The sequence below is a fragment of the Mesocricetus auratus genome, unplaced genomic scaffold (genome assembly GCF_017639785.1).
Source record: "Mesocricetus auratus isolate SY011 unplaced genomic scaffold, BCM_Maur_2.0 Super-Scaffold_100008, whole genome shotgun sequence".
NCBI lineage: Eukaryota > Metazoa > Chordata > Mammalia > Rodentia > Cricetidae > Mesocricetus > Mesocricetus auratus.
The window spans coordinates 69,319,311-69,336,349 of NW_024429192.1; the positions used below are offsets into that span (position 1 = coordinate 69,319,311).

At 56.0% G+C, this 17,039-nt stretch overlaps 2 protein-coding genes across 16 annotated transcripts; one reads left to right on the forward strand and one right to left on the reverse strand.

The window, feature by feature from the left end:
• Positions 1-289: 289 nt before the first annotated feature.
• Chrd (chordin) lies at positions 290-9,288 on the reverse strand. Of its 11 annotated transcripts, none has more exons than XM_021228120.2 (24): positions 8,675-9,218; positions 8,334-8,437; positions 7,825-7,954; positions 7,552-7,683; positions 7,368-7,467; positions 7,180-7,267; positions 6,702-6,843; positions 6,450-6,590; positions 6,282-6,364; positions 6,057-6,204; positions 5,811-5,917; positions 5,571-5,690; positions 4,905-5,061; positions 4,368-4,588; positions 3,666-3,779; positions 3,159-3,422; positions 2,979-3,072; positions 2,815-2,868; positions 2,447-2,550; positions 1,915-2,017; positions 1,318-1,472; positions 1,071-1,170; positions 867-903; positions 290-726 (listed from the first exon to the last, which is right to left on the reverse strand). In XM_021228120.2, the coding sequence occupies exons 1-23, from the start codon at positions 8,820-8,822 to the stop codon at positions 890-892; spliced, it is 2,823 nt and encodes a 940-aa protein (XP_021083779.1). In that variant the 5' UTR covers positions 8,823-9,218; the 3' UTR covers positions 290-726; positions 867-889. The 11 variants fall into 11 exon arrangements, 10 of the variants coding, with proteins under 10 accessions (XP_021083779.1, XP_021083778.1, XP_005071766.1 ...); XM_021228119.2 differs by having other exon boundaries at positions 290-729; XM_005071709.4 differs by lacking the exon at positions 867-903 and having other exon boundaries at positions 8,334-8,503; positions 8,675-9,220.
• Positions 9,289-9,308: 20 nt separating this feature from the next.
• Positions 9,309-16,101, forward strand: Thpo (thrombopoietin). 5 transcript variants are annotated; one of them, XM_013114421.3, is made up of 8 exons: positions 9,309-10,516; positions 10,617-10,686; positions 10,925-10,970; positions 12,236-12,383; positions 12,586-12,713; positions 12,931-13,017; positions 14,819-14,986; positions 15,226-16,101. In XM_013114421.3, the coding sequence occupies exons 1-8, from the start codon at positions 10,477-10,479 to the stop codon at positions 15,715-15,717; spliced, it is 1,179 nt and encodes a 392-aa protein (XP_012969875.1). In that variant the 5' UTR covers positions 9,309-10,476; the 3' UTR covers positions 15,718-16,101. The 5 variants fall into 5 exon arrangements, with proteins under 5 accessions (XP_012969875.1, XP_012969873.1, XP_012969872.1 ...); XM_013114419.3 differs by having other exon boundaries at positions 9,310-10,516; positions 15,221-16,101; XM_013114418.3 differs by having other exon boundaries at positions 9,312-10,516; positions 15,209-16,101.
• Positions 16,102-17,039: the final 938 nt, after the last annotated feature.

Below are 17,039 nucleotides of genomic sequence, written 5' to 3' on the forward strand. Positions count from 1 at the left end.
AGCTCCTTCACTGGTAAGGACCGTATGGTAGCACAGCCAAAATGCTGCCTATGGGTAACTCAACGTGAGGTTACTTGAGCTCTTGGTACTCCAACCCTTTGATGGACAGTCCCAATCCTCTTTCTGGAACCCAGATGCCATCCGACTACTAGCCATCCTGTTCCCTAACCCCTTCCAGCTCTCAGGGTTAGAAAGAGTCTGGGCCCAGGGCTCCCCTTTTACCTCCTACTTTCAAATCTTTTCCCACTGGGCCCACTCATGGCCACAAAGAGCCTACCTCAAACCCAAAGACTGAAAAAAATGTTTTAATAAATACAAAAATCTCTAATAATGACTCTGCTCAGCTCAGGGGCAGCAGGAATGGTGTGAGGGAACCCTTGGTGCTGAGTGATAAATTAAGAATCCCGATAAGCCAGTGGCATTATGTACAGAACAAAAGGGTTAGGCTTCTGGGGCAGAGGCCAAGAGAGTAACGGGGCAGGAGCTGGCATGGACATGGCCTTGGTGCAACCCAGCAGTCCTTCCCCTTGTGAAGTTGTGGTTCCCAGAGGTAGTAGGGAGGAGAAGCAGCAGAACAGAGGCTCTATGGGCACTGGGCTTCCCACAGGTCCTCAGCACACTCCTTCTCCCAGCTCCGCCCATCCTCCTGGTCACGTGGCCTTCTGGATGCTCCCTAGGAGCTTTCAGCTTCCTTCTCCAGCTCTGGAAGGGTTCTAGTCTCAGAGGCTGCTGAAGACAGAAGGGAGTGAACGTTGAAAGAGAGGGGGAGCAGGGTGGCCTGGAGGGAGGCATGGGGGACTGGGCAGAACATTTCTGCTCTAGTCCCAGAAAGGCCCAAATCGTCCAAGCAAGTCAGCACATACTACCTGCATAACCGCCGTCTAGTTTCTTAATTCCCCTGAGCTTCAGAAATTCCATTTGTAAAGAAATGGCAGTAAGTGACAAGCCTGCAGGGGTGGGCTGGGACAGCACTTGTAAAGCAGACACGGTTCCCGCGTGCACAGGGGCAGCCGCCCTCCCCGCTATCACGTGGCCAGCCCACAGCAGCTGCCCCAGCTCCCTTCACTTACACCGCTGGGCCGTGCAGTGGGAGCAGCATCGACTCTCCTTCCCTGAGCCGCAGGACAGTGGCAAGGAACAATCATCCCGCTCACAGTGGGGTACCCCTGCCTGCAGCAGGATGGAGAGATACTGAGGTTCCTCACAGGACACTACAGTCTTCAGCCTCTTCCGGAGAAGCCATCTCCAGTTGTCTCCCCGAGGTTTCCCTACTCTAGGCCAGGCATTTACTGCCACTCATGCAAGCCCCCCACTTACCCCACATCTGCAAGTAATGCAGCTCATCTCCCCAAAGGGGGGCACTGATGGGTGCCAGCTCTGATTCTCTGGGAACCACTGCCCAGCAAAGCGACACCCCCGAGGCCCATCGGCCTGCATGGGGTCTCCCAGATTGGCATGGGCCCCTGACCCTACTGTTGGGAAAGAAAAGACAAAGTCAGTCTGGAAAGGTCAACTAACTTCTCTTTGAATCCCTAACAAGTAACAGTTTCTGTTATTTGATAGGTGGTAAATTTGGATGGGTGGGAGATGGATGAGTGGATGGATGGATGTGTGGATGGATGGATGGATGGTTGGATGTGTGGATGGATGGGTGGGTGGACGGACGGATGGATGGATGGATGGATGGATGGGTGGGTGGACGGATGGACGGACGGACGGATGGATGGATGGATGACTGGGTAGGCAGATAGATGGCTGGATTGATGGGACTGGAGCCCTGATCACATCTCTCCACTGTTTTTAGCTCCAGGGTAAGCATAAGTTTGGTAAATGAGAAGCTCCTCTTCTGTCCCCACCACACACCCCAAACACAGGTCAGGGCCTACCCCAACCCCAAGTGAGCAAGCATCTCACCTGGACACTGCTTGCAGCAGTCAGTGGGGTTGGCACGGACAGGCTGAGCACAGGCCAAGCGAGGACACTGCACCTTCTCACAGTGCACCTCTCCAGTGGCCCCCTGCAGGCACCCATTGAGAAAGAACATCAGGGAGAGGGAGTCCAAAATCCTCTCCTTTCCACACCTCAGGTGAAATACACGCTTTTACTCAGAGGCCTGAGTTTGCCTTCTACACCCGAATTCAATCCTCATTGTATCTCATAAGGTAGTGTGCCATGTTTGTCCACAGGAGAGGAAAGGGAAGTTTGTGGGAATTCAGAAAGCACCAAGGGTCACTTTGCCAGTCAGCTGGCAAAGCTAGAACATGTGCCTGTCAGCCCTTCACCCTCTCCTACAGGAAATCCGCTCTCAGAACCCAAGGAGCCCTCGTCACTATACCATCCTGAGGCCTCCTCATCAACAGTGGGCTCTGCTCTCTGAAGGCAGCCCCTTCCCTGCACCTGCAGACCCGGTCAGGTTATGACACCAGAGAAGATTGTGTAGCCATACCTTGCAGGTGCAGACAGCACACTTAATTAAGCCAAAGGGGGGCACGACGGGGTGCCACCGGGTACCCGCTGCCCTCCAGCTCCGGTCGCCATCAAAATAGCAGCCTGGTGGGGAAGAGTACCCAGCTGCCTTTAGTATGTCAGCTGGGCCCACAACCAAGCCTCGGGCCAGTCTCACACCAGCCTACGCCTAGAGGCAGTAAACACTAATGAGGACTATCAGGTATGCTCAGAATCTGTGCACCTCAGCCTCCCCCAGACACATGCCCTGTTGCCCCCTTGCCCCAGACACATGCCCTGTTGCCCCCTTGCCCCAACCCAGTGGCTTTTTAGGATCTTCTCACCCCTGCACCCAGCCTCCCAGCTCACCCTCTCCTGGCTCCGGGTTTGGTAGCCCAGGAAAATCTCTGCCGCGTTGCTTCTCTGTGGAAACAAAGAGAGGGTGAGGTAGGGTGGCCCCTGCTTCCCTGCCTGGAACACTCCCCTCCCGTGGATGCCCGTCCACTCCCTTTCCTCCCCTGCAGGACATTCACCTGGACACACGGGACAGCACTGGTCCAGGGCCTGCACCGGGTTGGGGCAGCTTGGTGGTGGGCATACTATAGGGTCACAGATCACTGTTCGTCTCTGTAGAGAGGGGCCAAGGCTTTGACGGTGTGCGGACCCCTCGCCCCGGAGCCTGCGGCCAGCTGTGCCCTACCCAGACATCCTACCTGGCAGGTGCAGACAGAGCAGAGTGGGTCATAGTTGGGTGACCAGCGAGCTCCATGGGGACGCTGCTGTCCCTCGAAGAAGCATGTGTTAGGGTCTCGGAGCCTCCCGGGGCTGCCGTGTTTGGCTGGGGCTGGGGCTTCAGGGCCAGGCCCAGCAGGCAACATAGGCGATGCGGCTGCCTCTCCGTTTGGAGCCACTGGCATCCGTGCTCCTTCTGAGGCCAGGCGCAGACCTCCCGCCTCACACTGACCGGCGACGTGCAGCTGTAAAGAGAGGGAAACAGCCTGGGCCGGGGCTCCCCGCACATCTCTGACCACCTTGCTGGTAGTTGGCGGGAGTGCCCAGGCCGAGGCCATGTACTTCAGCTCTCATCCCAGCTACAAACCAGGGCAGTCAGCTGCCAGCCGCCTCATGCACCCGTATGGTTTCCAGCTCATTACTAGCCAGAATTTAATGCTAGCACCTAAGGGGTTGGAGAGCACAGCAACTACACCATGCCCACATACCTGCCCACGTAGTTCTCCCCTGGGGCTGCTCTTGGTGGTGATCAACAGGGAGGCAGTGCCCTGCGCCAGGTGCCGAAGCAGCACAGGCTCCAGGTCTTTGACCACACCCTGAGCCTGCAGACAGACCAAGCGAGGAAAAGGAACAAGGCACTTTAGGGTTTTGTATCGTTTTGTTTTATGCATGTGAGTGGTTTTTGGCCTGATGCCCACAGAGGCCAGAAGAGGGCATTGGATTTCCTAGAGCTGGAGTGACAGATGGCTGTGAGCTACCACACGGGTGCTGGGAAACAGCCACACCACTGAGCCACCTCTCCAGCCCCACAGGGCACTTTAGGACAAAGCCTGCTGTTCCCAGTTTGCAGGTAAAGAAACAGACCCAAGAGATTTAGGTCTCTAAACTGGAGGCCAGGTCCCTCTGATTCCAAGTCTACACCAGCCCACACCACTTTCAGGGGTGTGGTCCCTCCCACCTACTTCTTTAGACACTCGGGGACCTCTATCCCAGGCCTCATTTAGGAGAGAGGGCACAGAAAAGAAGATGTATACATGACAAAGGCTGAGTCCCATTTATACCTAGGCCTGACAGAAACCTCAGGCCACACCCACTCTATACCAGACTGCCTGCCCTCTCCAGCCCAACCATGGGTCCACAAGCTAAAGGGCAGAAAATGTCCAAGCTTCTTCCTACCTCTATGCCCTTACCTCTGAGCCATAGAATCCTTTCAGCAGCCGCTGGGGCCCAGGCATCCCAGGAGGCCCGAGGAGGTGGGCCGTGACAGTGCCTTGCTCTGAGCCACCAAGCCCAGCCAGTAGAACCTCATAGTGTAAGTGGCAGTGCATATCCAGGGAGAGCCAGGCATGGCCTGCTGCCTGACTCCTCACAGGAGGCACCACTAGGGCCCCTGCCAGAGGCACAGGCAATCCTGAATCCAAACAGATGAGAGATGGCAGGTGAGGAGAGTGAGCTCTTACTCTCAGCGTTCCCCGTCACAGACTGGGGCTTGGAAGGCTTTGTCCACAAACCTAGGACCCGGTGAACAGCAAGCTTTAGACTCCCCGTGTAACGACAACAGGGAGGCTTGGCGAGCAGCAGCGCCCGAGGTATCCACCTCTCAAGACGCCAGCCAGAACTCAAGAGGAAGAGGACACAGGCTCTGACTCCCTGGCACTATCCCTTAGATGCTTAGGTGGCAGGGCGGAGGGTAGGGAAGGGCGGGCAGGTGGGCCGGAAGCACTCACTGTCATAGCGGGCGCTATGCCCACTGTAGGGCAGGGCAGTCACGTGCCCCCGAAGCTCTCCATCTGGGAAGTCCTTGGTACCAATGTTCAGGAACAGCTCGTTCTGTAGCAGCATATGAGCCCCTCGGGCACCCAGGCCAGAGCAGATACCCACAGCCTAGGGGTCAAAGAAGGGTGAGGCCTCTCAGCTCCCAGATTCCAAGGCCTTTCCATGCCTCCACTACACACATATATCCTGCCTCGAGCCAGTAATGCCGGACGGGAACTTTGCAGGTCAGGTTTCAAGGCCCTCCTCTGCCACTTCCTAGCCCTGTAACAACCCGGCAAGAGCGGCTTATCGTTGAGTCTTTCCTTCCTCACCTATCAAAGGCTACTCTGAAGATCAAAACACGTGAACGAGGCAAGCAGTGCAGCACCTGACACAAATTCTCCAAAGCAGCAATACATCTATTGCACGGTTCGCCTGACTGCTGTCTGACTGTGAGCTTGCTGAGGATAAGGGCAGGGCCCCAGCCCAAGGGTTACTAAAATGTGTCAAGTGGATCAAGGACTCCCTGAGAGAGCCCGTGAGTGTGTGAACAATACTGCGCACCCCTAGTCAACCAACCTGGCTTCCCGCAGCCCATGTATTGGCAGCCCTGGCACAACTCTGCCTGGGGCCCTCACCATGTGTCCTCCCAGCTGGAGTCCAGCCATGTGGCACAGGACAGTGCGCTGGTTCTTCCGCTGAGGCTTGGTCTCCAGTGTCATGGCCACCACCTCGCTACCTGTGCCCACCACTTGCACCTGGTGGGCAGGGTTGGGGGAGGGCAATTGGATTGCCAGCCAAGACCCAGGGCCTTTCCCGCTGCGGGTCAGGGCTCTGCCCTGCTGCCCTCCCTACCTCCTGTGGCTTCTGACTCTTACCTGATAGATCAGGGAGCCATTTCCTAGCAGTATGAAGCTGGCTGAGCCAGCGGCACCCGTCTGGACTGGGATCAGGGCGTCTGCCCCACAAAGGACGCTTTGAAGGACTGCAGGGGGCAAGACAGGTGGCAGCGGGCTTGCCCACACCCAGAACTCCCTCCCGCATCTTCTTTGACCTCTTCTTTAGCACACGCCTGTGCCCCTAAGTCGTGTGCGCCCACAGAGCCGAACCCCGCCCTGCCTCACCATCACAGCTCTGCCTGGTGGTGATGTATCCACTGATGCGTAGCTCTGGCCCACCTGCCCTCTCTAGGGCTATCTGCAGCTCCCCCAGCACCAGCCAGGCCATCTCTTGGTCTGTGAGGCTGGGCAGCACCTCAGCAAAGCCTGGCTCCTGGGAACAGAGCAGAACGTGGTGGGCAGCAGCAAGAGCCCAGAGCAAGTAGCAGCAAGACCCAGGCCTCCCCTTACCTCAGCTGAGGTGTTGGCCTGGAGCTCTCGAAGTGGCTGTCCCTGGTGGAGAATCTGAAGCCTCAGGGGAACCTGAGCTGGGCCTGCAAGGGTGGCACGTGTGAGCATCTCTGGAAGCTGAACTCCCTCCCTATACTCCCACGGGCCGGGCGCCGTCTCACTGCTTACCTTCATTCCTGGGTCCCAGCAGACCCCGGAAGAGCAACAGAAAATGTAAGGAGTCTTCTGTGTCACTGAGGGTGAGCAGGGCTATGCCCCCCACGCCCCGATGCTGTGGTCCTTCCAGAGTAAGGGTGGCACTGAAGGTCTCTGGGGAATGGAGGATGTGACAGCCATCAGAGGATGCTCTTGAGCCCACCCACCCCTGGATATCCGAGAAGGCTCAGCCCTTTCTATCTGGGAACTGCTTACTCCCCCTACCTGCAGCCAGAGCACCTTGCCAAATGAGAGGCCCCCAGACTTCTCCTGAAGGGTGAGTGGGTGTCACCAGGGCTACATGCAGCTGTTCTGCCCGAAGGAGCCTCTGAGACAGCCGAGGCACTGCCCGCCACACCCCACAAACCTACAGCAAAGAGACAAGGAAGCCTACAGTCACTATGCAGGACAAGCCAGGCAAGAGGCCCAGTCCTGGTGAGGGAGGAGTATGGAAGGGAGACCCCAGACCCTCCTAAGAAGGATCCTTGAGTTCAAGTCCTGTCTTACCACTTACTAGCCAAATGACCTTGAACAAATCACATTCTGCTATTCTGAGCCTCAGTTCCCTCCTCTGTAAAATGGGCATCATATTGTCAGGGCCTTTCTCCCACTGGGCTGTTGTGAGAACCAAAGGAGGCAATGCAAAGCCTGCTCTCAGCAAGTGCCCATTTTGGATAAGCACTCCTAAGTGGCATCATCTCACCAGGCCATCCTGGGTGGGGGCAGCAGGGTGTTCAAACAGAATGTTGCCCGTGGGATCTGTGAAGCGAACCCTGCTGGGGCGGTCCAGCCTGTGAAGAAAGGTCCAGTGAGACTGCATCCAGAACCTGCAGGTTCCCCTTTCCTGCCCCCAGTCTCTACTCCTAGCCGCTGCTCTCTCCCCAGTCTCACCGCTGGTAGGAGATAGAGAAGCGAAGACTTGAGCGCAGGAGAGAGACTCGAGCGCGAGCTACCGCCTGCGACCTCGGTCCTGTCAGCAGCGCCACAAAATCTATGCGAAGAGAAGCCGGCCTGAGCACTGTCGACCCTTGCCGCTGGCCCCAAACTCAGTCAGGCTCACTCCACCCCAACCTACCTGTGTGGCCATCAGCACCACGTGTCCGCTCCCCAGTGCCGGGGTCCCCTCGATCGCTGTAACTGCGGTGCTCTGGGTCCCTTGGATACTCGAAGACTAGGCCAGCTGGCTGTCGGTCCAAATTGCTGCGCTCTGCGTCGTGGGTAAGGAGTAAGAAAGACCACTTGCTTCAGCAGGGTACCAGAAGGGTCGGTCCTCCTCCGCGATCCAAGCCGCACAGAACCTCGTGTTGAGCCTTCCACCCTCCCTAACACGGGACACAGCCGGCCTCACCCTGCGGGCAGGTCTGGCAGCAGTGTCCCGGCAGCTGGCGCGGCTGCCTGCAGGCCAGGGTGGGGCACTGGGGTTTGATGTTCTTGCAGCTGACCCTGCCAGGGCCCCTCCCACGGCGAGCCCACTGAGGCTGATGGCAGAGAACACAGGGGAATTAAGTGAGTGTAACGTGCAACCATCAGACGCCAGGGTAAGAACCTCTGCTGGAATCAGTCAGCTCCGCTATTTACAAGTTACATGGCCCTGGACAAGTTTCTCAACTTCTCTAAGTCTGCAAAGTAAGGCTAACAATGCCATTTATCTAGCGAGGTTGTAATGGGAAGGGGGAAGTTGGCCAAAAGCCAGTCACATAGTGGGCGATCAGTAACTGTCACACCGCAGACTTGAAAGGGGTTTCCCCGGATTTGAGGACCAGCCTTCCCCTGAGCATCTCGGAGTCTACTATGGCTTAGGACGCCAGCGTTCCGCTACCCTCCAGGGTAGGGTGGGCAGCTGCGGTATCCACTCACCGCTTCACAGGCGCACAGCACGCAGCGCATCACCCCAAAAGGCTCCCCCAGGTCCGGGTGCCACGTCTCGTCCAAGGCATAGACCTTCCCGCCGAAGGAGCAGCCTGTGGGGACGGGCTTGGCTGGCGGCCGCTGTCCGGTTGCTCGTGCCGTAATGCCTGCTCCGCGCTCTGCCCGCCAGGCCCTGGGTCCCTTGGCATGGTTGCGCCCCGCCGCCTCTGCTTACCCCTCCGGCCCTCCCGCTGCGCCGAGCCACCTGCGCCCGGGGCCCTCTCCCGGTGGGTGCAGACTTGCCCCGAGCCAGACTCCCCGCCCGCGCCTCCCCCCTGGCGCCCACCTACCTGCCGCTCCCCGAACAGGCAGCGGCTCCTTCTCGGGACGGATGGGCAGCGCGGGGGACTCGGAGCCAGTGCCACCGGCCGGCCGCGAGCCGAGGAGCAGCAGCCCGAGGAGCAGCCGCGGGGCCGGCGGGGCCGGGAGGCTCGGCATGACGCGGAGCGGACAGCTGGGGAGGCGGGCGGGAGGAGGGAGCAGGAGAGGGAGTAGGGCCGGACCGGAGGCGGGCCGGCGGGAGGGGGCCGGGGCCAGGAGGGGGGCAGTGGCGAGGGGCTCGTCTCGCAGTCGCGGAGTCCGCTCCCGGCCGGGCGGGGCGGGAGAGCTCGGGCGGCTGGGCGCTGACCCGGGCCGTACGCCGCTGTAGTGCCCTAGGCGCCGGCTCCGGCCCGTTTTATGCCCGCGCCAGGAGTCCCGGCCCGGGGCCTCCTCCTCAGCAAACGGGGCGCGGCGGCAGCTCCGCAAGGAGCCCGGCTGAGCCCGGGGGGTCCGGCCCAGCAGCAGCGGCCGGATCGCGAGAGGGGGAGGGGGCCAGGCTGGGACCCGGCAGGGGAGGAGGGAGGGACTGGAGGAGGGGGGAGCGGAGTGGGCAGGGGGAAGGGAGGAACCAGGGGGCGCAAAGAGGGGGAGGAGAGGCGGGCTTCGGCACCCCCACACACACACTCCTTGCGGCCACCCCTGTGGTATCCATCCCGAGACCGGAGCCTCAGGCTAAGTGAAAGGGCAGAGGCTGGGCCTCCGGCCTGTACCACTCAGGGCAGGATGGGCCTCTGGAGGATGAGGACTTGTCTTTGAGAAGGACACCGATCTTCCCTGCCTAAGACCCACGGCACCCTCCTTCTTTCACGCTGGCTGTATTCCTAGCTCCCCTCTAGGGTCTCTTCTCTTTCTGGAGTTCCCAGGCACAGGGACCAAGACAGAACCAAGAAGTGCTCCCCGCGCCCGGTGGAGTAATAACCTCTGCCTTGTAACCTGTTCACAAGTCCATCCAGCCGTCAGCTGGCTTTCTCGCCCTTTCCCTAAAGGACCACTCTCCCTCTCCTTCGTCCTGCCTCCCTGGGCCTGCCTCCCCATCTCCTCCACCCCACCATCCCAGCACCGGTTTCCTAATCTTAGGAGGCATCTCTTCTGATTGAACTAGAGAATTCCGGGATCCGGGCCACACTCCTTAGTGGACAGCCCATCCTCAGAGCAAGCCAGGAGAGAGCCTGAGGAAGAACAGGGAGAGAGCACAAGGTCAGGAGGTCCCTGAGGGCAGAGACTGCCAGCAGACAGGCACTGAGGAGAAAGCACGGGAGCTAGAGCCAGAGCCCAGGCAAGAAAGAGAAGAGCCAGCAGAGTTGTTTGTGGGGGAGGCTCAGCAGCTGTCTCTCCTAAGACAGGGACAGATGGGCCTGGTTATTTCTCTTGTCACATGTAGGGTGGTAGGAATAGGAGAGGGCCATTGGGCAATCAAGGGCAGGCTTGCACACACAGCTAAGTGGTTAGCTGTCAGGTCTCCATGACCCCTGTGGAAGAAAGGCCTCCAAGTCCAGTCAATCTGTCTGTTTTTCCTTCTTTTTCAGACAGGTTCTCATCATGTTGCCGTGGCTGGCTTGAACTCACTAGGTAGACCAGGCTGGCCTCAAACTCACAGAGATCAGCCTACCTCTGCCTCCTGAGTGCTGGGATTAACGATGTGCCCCGGGCCCAGCGTTAGCCAAACACATACCCCGTCACCCCCCAGCTCCCTCAAACGTTCATGCCTTCTTTCCTATAACATGATCATTCTCTAATAAATGCAACAGCTAAACTGCCAGTGAAGAGGAAAATGCCAGGAGAGCTAAAGTACTGCTGGATTTCCATGGCAGGTATAGCATTCAGGAAAAAGAAATTTGGAGAGCCAGGAACTGAAACTCCATCCATCTAAAGCAGGACTTCTCTTTCCCGTGAACAAATGCATTCTGCCAGATTTCTCCTGGACTAACCCTCCCTCATCCAGATCCCAGATTCTCATGTCTCCTGAGACAGCTCCCCCTAGGTAAGTCCTCTTTGGAGTGTGTGGGTGGAGGAGCTGGGCTTCATTCATGAACCATGGTCCAGGCAGGGGCTCCAGTTCCAGTAGGTAGGAAAAGAGCTCGTCATTTCCGGGGCCTTCACCAGTACTCGGTGGCTCTCAGCCTTCTGATTGGGTGGGAGTGACCTGGGCAGGCTTGTGACCCTACTGCAGAGGAGGGACTGTGACCCAACGAGTGTCTTCCTACCTACCTGCTCCCCAGAGTGCTGCCTGCTGTGCACCTTGGTCCTGGAGCCCTTCTCCACCCGGTGAGTGACAAGCACAGTTTGGGGTTAAGTGAGGGTATGGTATGAAGAACAAAAAAGAACTGGGCTCTTAGCTGGGGGAGGGGCAGGCAAACTGGAACCTACAGGCACTGACCTTTGTCAAGAAGAGGGAGCCTTCCCAGAATGGGAGGAGCGGGACAGAGCCGGGAAAGGGGGTTGGGTACTGGTTTATGAGGGACTATTCACAGACTTGGTTGAATTCAGAATAGTCCTGGCTGCCTCAGGACCATGAGAAAATAAGAAAAGAAGTGCATGTAGGGCTAGAGAACTTTGCGCTAAGGGATATAATCCTAATCCCCATTCTCATATGGTCATTCTTGTTAGCTTAAGGTTCTTTCTGAATCCTGGAGCTGGGGAAACTGGGTCGGGTGAGACAAGGCCCAAGAAGAGGGTAATGGGAGGGGGGCTTGTGTGTGTTGACAGACCTACCGGAGATCCCAGTATTGAATCAGGTGCAGGCCTCTTTGCTCAACTTGTGAAGAGGAGGATCCTAATGCTTCTTCACTCGACTTGTGAAAAGTGGGGGGTCCTATGAAGAACTGAAGGGAGCTGGAGGGGGTGGGGAGGTAGGTGCAGCTGAGAGGAGACATACACTGGCGAGATAAGCCGTGTGGGGTAGGCGGTATTTCGCTCTCAGTGCCTCATCCCTGGCCACTTGCCTCAGGAAGGAAGTCCTAGTGCTGTTAGCCCTTTGATTTGAATAACGGGGCATTTCAGAACTTGGAAGTCCAAAGAAGAGCCCCCGGTTTTATTTGTGGGGCAAATAGGGAAAGGATGGGAAGTTGGTGTACTCCCGGTGCTGGTGCTCCTGCCTCGGACTTCCAACACTATAGCTGTGCTTCCACACAGGAGCCCATCTGCCACTTCCTCTTAGTCCACAGCCATCTTCTACTCTTCTCCAGATTGTCACAACATGTCCCCTTCTCTATTCCCATCCCACCTTCTCACCCACTTACAACAACCTAGGTTGCTGGCGATTCCAGCCCAATTAAGATATATGTGTATATGTCATGTCTTGCTGCTCTCGGTAGGGCAACCATTGGTAGACAGGGCACCAAGACTGCATCAGAGTCACTGAAGAGTCCTGACAAAGACGAGACACTATGTGCTTCAGTCACAAGAAAACATGGGAGCAGTTGGCGTGCTAACAGCCCTGGCCCTGGCTGGCCAGAGGCCCAAGCCTGTTTCCCCATGCCAGTCTCTTCTTCAAAACCTACTGAAAGATTCCCTATTTCTGCCATTTTCAGGATTCCTTGGCCCACCTGTGCCCCACACTACTCTGTGCCCGAGTGCAAAAGTTCAAGCCGCCTCCATGGCCCCAGGAAAGATTCAGGGGAGAGGCCCCATACAGGGAGCCACTCCAGCCAGATACCTTGACCAGAATGGAGCTGACTGGTAAGACAACACTTGGGGAGCTAGGAACAAGTTCAAGAATGGCTTGGCGGGGTAGGAGATGGGGACAATGCTACAGAAGGCTGGGAAACCCAGCACCCCAAGAAAAGAGAACTGACCCCTGGATTTCAGGTCCGGCTCCCAAATGGGAACCCCTGAGTCACCACCTAAGAATAACGTTCCCTTTATCGACCCTTCATCTAAGATTTGCTCCTGGTGGCCATGCTTCTCCTTACTGCGAGAATAACTCTGTCGAGCCCAGCTCCTCCGGCCTGTGACCCCCGACTCCTAAATAAGCTGCTTCGTGACGCCCATATCCTTCACAGCCGACTGGTGAGCACCCCCAAGCCCTCCTACTTTCCCTTCCTCTCGCTCCAGCCTTGTCTTTGGTCCACCACATCTCGGTCCCTCCCTGTCAAGGGCTGTGATTTGCAGTCGGCTCTCAGAAGCTCAAGTATGGGCATGGTACTGAGTGAGACCACGTCAGTCATGGGCCACCATCCTGCTCTCCATTTCAGCTTCCTTTCCTCCTACCCATCTTTCTTAACAGAGTCACTGCCCTGACATCAACCCTTTGTCTACACCTGTCCTGCTGCCTGCTGTGGACTTTAGCCTGGGAGAATGGAAAGCCCAGACGGTAAGAGGCATCCAAGGACTGCTGTCCTCACACAAGCAAGGTAGAGGCTGAGGCAGGGTGCTTGCCTTGAGTCTAAGGTCAGCCTAGGCTGGGCTCCAAAGTGAGACCCCCCATCTCAAAAAAGGGCGGGGAGAAAAAAGAGAAAAATTTCCATCTATCTGTCACTATCAGATCTTTACTGTTCCCTAGAGTCTAAAATTTCACCACCACCCGCTTTGTGTAAATGTGTATAGGTGTTTTGCCTGCATGTTAGGAACTGAACCTGGGTCCTCTGGAAAAGCAGCAAGTGCTCTTAACTACTGAGCCATCTCTCTAGTGTCCTAAAATCTTAACTTCAACTTGGCCACCTTAACCCAACTTACATTCACCTATTGATGAGATCTTGAGGAAATGCTGGCAAATTTCTGACCAATATATCCAATAGGCTGGGCCTGCTGGCTCCCGCACTCAGAAAGCAGTGACAAACAGATGTCTGTGAACTCAAGGCCCGCCAGCATGAGATTCTATCTCAAAATGTGTGCGTGCATGCATGTGTGTACTAACTAGATTTGAAACTGAATACCATAAAAAGCTGGTTAGAAGCCTCTCATGGCTATACCTTTGACCTATTCTTATTCTTGTTCAGTCTTCTTTTTAAATGTATTTATTTATAAATATGGGTGGGGCATGCCATGATCTACATATAGAGGTCAGGGGACATTGTGCAAGAGCCATTCTCTCCTTCTTCCATGTAAATCACAGGGATTAAGTCAGGTCATCAAGCCTAGCCACCAGCACCTTTACCGTGACAGCCATCTTAGTTGGCATGAAGGAAGTTTTATCTGCTGCCCACAGCTGACAGAAAGCAGGAAGTACCAGCCGGGCGGTGGTGGCGCACGCCTTTAATCCCAGCACTCGGGAGGCAGAGGCAGGCGGATCTCTGTGAGTTCGAGGCCAGCCTGGTCTACAGAGCGAGTTCCAGGACAGCCTCCAGAACAATACAGAGAAACCCTGTCTTGAAAAACCAAAAAAGAAAAAAGAAAGCAGAAAGTACCACTAAAATAAAGGCAAAATCAAGATTTAAACTCTTGCTGGACATGGTGACACAAACCAGAAATCCCGGCAGTTCAGAGGGTGGGGGGGAAAGATGAGCTGCAGGCTAGCCCAGGCTATACAGTGAGACCTTGTCCCAAGAAATAAAAGCAAATCAAGCCAGGTGGCACATGCCTGTCCTCCCCAGAGTCCCCTTCTTTTTCAAGTCTCCTAGGGGTCCTGAGTCTGGAGAAGGGTTAGTACTATGGATCACAGCTCTAGCTCCGTGTTCCTAACAGGGTCTCACTATGTATTTCAGGCTGGCCCTTGGACTTGTTATCCTCCTGCCTCGGCCCCACAAGCGCTGTGATTACTGGCACGTGCCATGACACCCAGCTCTGCCATTTGTTAAGTCCCTTCCCGACATCTTCGTGGTTATTATGATAGTCTTGTTGCTACGTTTAGCTTACAAATGCTGTGCTACAATTTTGTAAGAGAAAGAATAGGCTCGCAGCACGGCATCCTAGAGCTAAAAGCTACACTAAGGTATGGGGTGGCTTTCTGACCAAAAGTCCATGCAAGACCAGGCTAGATTGATGGACACTGGAGTTACTGAGGCAGAGGCCAGTGACCAGTTGTTAGGAGACTGCGAAGGAATTCCTGTGAAGGGCGGGACCCTCATCCTGTCCAATTCCCAGCTCCTATGATTCATTCTGCTGGCTACTCCTATGGGCTCCCCACCCATTGCTAGCGCGTTTTTGAAGCAGCTCACTTCTCTCCTCTTTCTCAGGAACAGAGCAAGGCACAGGACATCCTAGGGGCAGTGTCCCTTCTACTGGAGGGAGCGATGGCAGCACGAGGACAGTTGGAACCCTCCTGCCTTTCATCACTCCTGGGACAGCTTTCTGGGCAGGTTCGCCTCCTCTTGGGAGCCCTGCAGGGCCTCCTAGGAACCCAGGTAAGTCTGCAGTCAAAAGACTTCTAGAAACTACTCAGTCCCTCTATAGACCTGGGGGAGACAAGGGATTCTGGGTACTTCAGTGTAGAAAGGCTGGCGTAGAAAGAGCGCTGCCTCCCAGCCGGAACACCTGGCTGCTGGCAATGAACTTTTTCTCCTGAGTCAAAAGAGGCCTGGTATGTGGGCCTGCTGTCTGGCCTCAGGCCCATCCTCTGCCCTCAGCTTCCCCCACAGGGCAGGACCACAGCTCACAAGGATCCCAATGCCATCTTCTTGAGCCTACAACAACTGCTGCGAGGCAAGGTGCGCTTCCTGCTGCTAGTCGAAGGCCCCGCCCTCTGCGTCCGACGGGCCCCGCCCACCACAGCTGCCTCAAGCAACACCTCCCAACTCCTCACACTAAGCAAGCTCCCGAACAGGACTTCTGGACTTTTGGAGACCAACCTCAGTGTCTCAGCCAGAGCTCCCGAGCCTGGGCTTCTGAGCAGGCTTCAAGGACTCAGAACCAAGATTATCCGTGGTCAGCTGAATCAAACCACCAGGTTCCCAGACCAAATCCCTGGATTCCTGAACCGGACACACGGACCTCTGAATGGAACTCAAGGGCTCTTTGCTGCAGCCTCACTTCAGACCCTGGAAGCCCCAGACATTCTGCTGGGAGCTTTGAACAAAGGCCCCCTGCCACTCAACCTCCAAAGTGGACATCCTCCTCCTCCTGCCCGTGGTCCTGATGGACACACACTCTTCCCTCCTTCACCCAACTTATCCACCCCCGTGCCTTCTGTTTCCTGATCCCTCCACCACTGTGCCTACCTCTACCAGCCACCATCCAGTCAGAGCGTACCCTCATTCCCAGAATTTGTCTCAGGAAGCGTAAGGTACACAGGCACAGCTGGCATCTGCCATGCCTCTCAGGCACAAGCCTTCCCCGGAAGAGAGGCAACTGCAGCTGCACTAGACTTCCTGCTTCCCCTGAACCCAAAGCCCTGAAAGAGGGATACACGGGACAACCTATCATAACGTTTTAGAAGCTATTTTTTTAACCTATCAGCTATATTCATCAGAGCAGCTAGTTATCTTTGTTCTATTTTCTGTATAAATTTGAAAATCACGAATTCTCTGTATGTGTTTTCTACAAAGGCCTAGACTGGCCTAACCTTTGAACCCAAGTAGAGATTAACATTGTATCAGAAAACAAAAAGGCAGTTTCCTTTGCTTCAAGTTTAAGCCCCCCAATGCCCTCAATTCCCTTCACTGTAAATCTCAGTGACACTGATCCTCAAGAGATGCCGCTCTTGATGAAGGGAGAGCGAGTTACCTCTTAGAAAGGCTACCCCTATTTAGAGACAAAACTGAGCCTGTAAGAGAATAAATGAGCGCATCCAAAGCCAACTCAAAATCAGGGGAGCAGTGTTCTTCCCTGGGACAACAGCCCTCCTGCACCCTACCTCCCCAGAATGCTAACAGGAAGCCTGGGGAGCTCCACACCCCAGGTAAGGCTCTGCAGCGGGTTTGGTAAAGACTAGACCTGGAGGTGGCAGCTGAGCAAACAGCACATCAGCGGCTCAGCAGGAGCTTAGCCAGGCCTGGGCTCCTGCTTCCCTCCTGTGGAGGTCAGGCGGAAGTGCAGGAAGTGGCAAGAGTCAGGCTCCAGAGCTCACACAGCAGGACAAGCACAGATCGATGGCTCTTTCTACTTTCCACAAAAGCACCTAAAAAGCAGCCTTGTGTGACCACCGAGATGGGAACCCCAAAGGAAGGCAGACACCTGGGGTTTTGCAAGTAAGTGCTTTGTTGGTGCTAGAAGTTTACGTTGCATAAAAACAAAAGGTGTACTGCCAGGTCAACCTGCCTCAACGGTCTGTGAGAAAGCTCCTGGGGGCTTCTTCCTTACTCCTGTCCCTAAGTAAAGGAGGAAAGGCCACCATGTAGGCGGCGGAGAAGGCTCTCAGAGGTCCAAACACTGCCACAAAAAAAGCAAAGGAAAGGTGTTCTTCACAGAGGCAACAGGTGCCCCAGAGTCTGCCCCACAACTCTGTAGGGTGGGTATTAT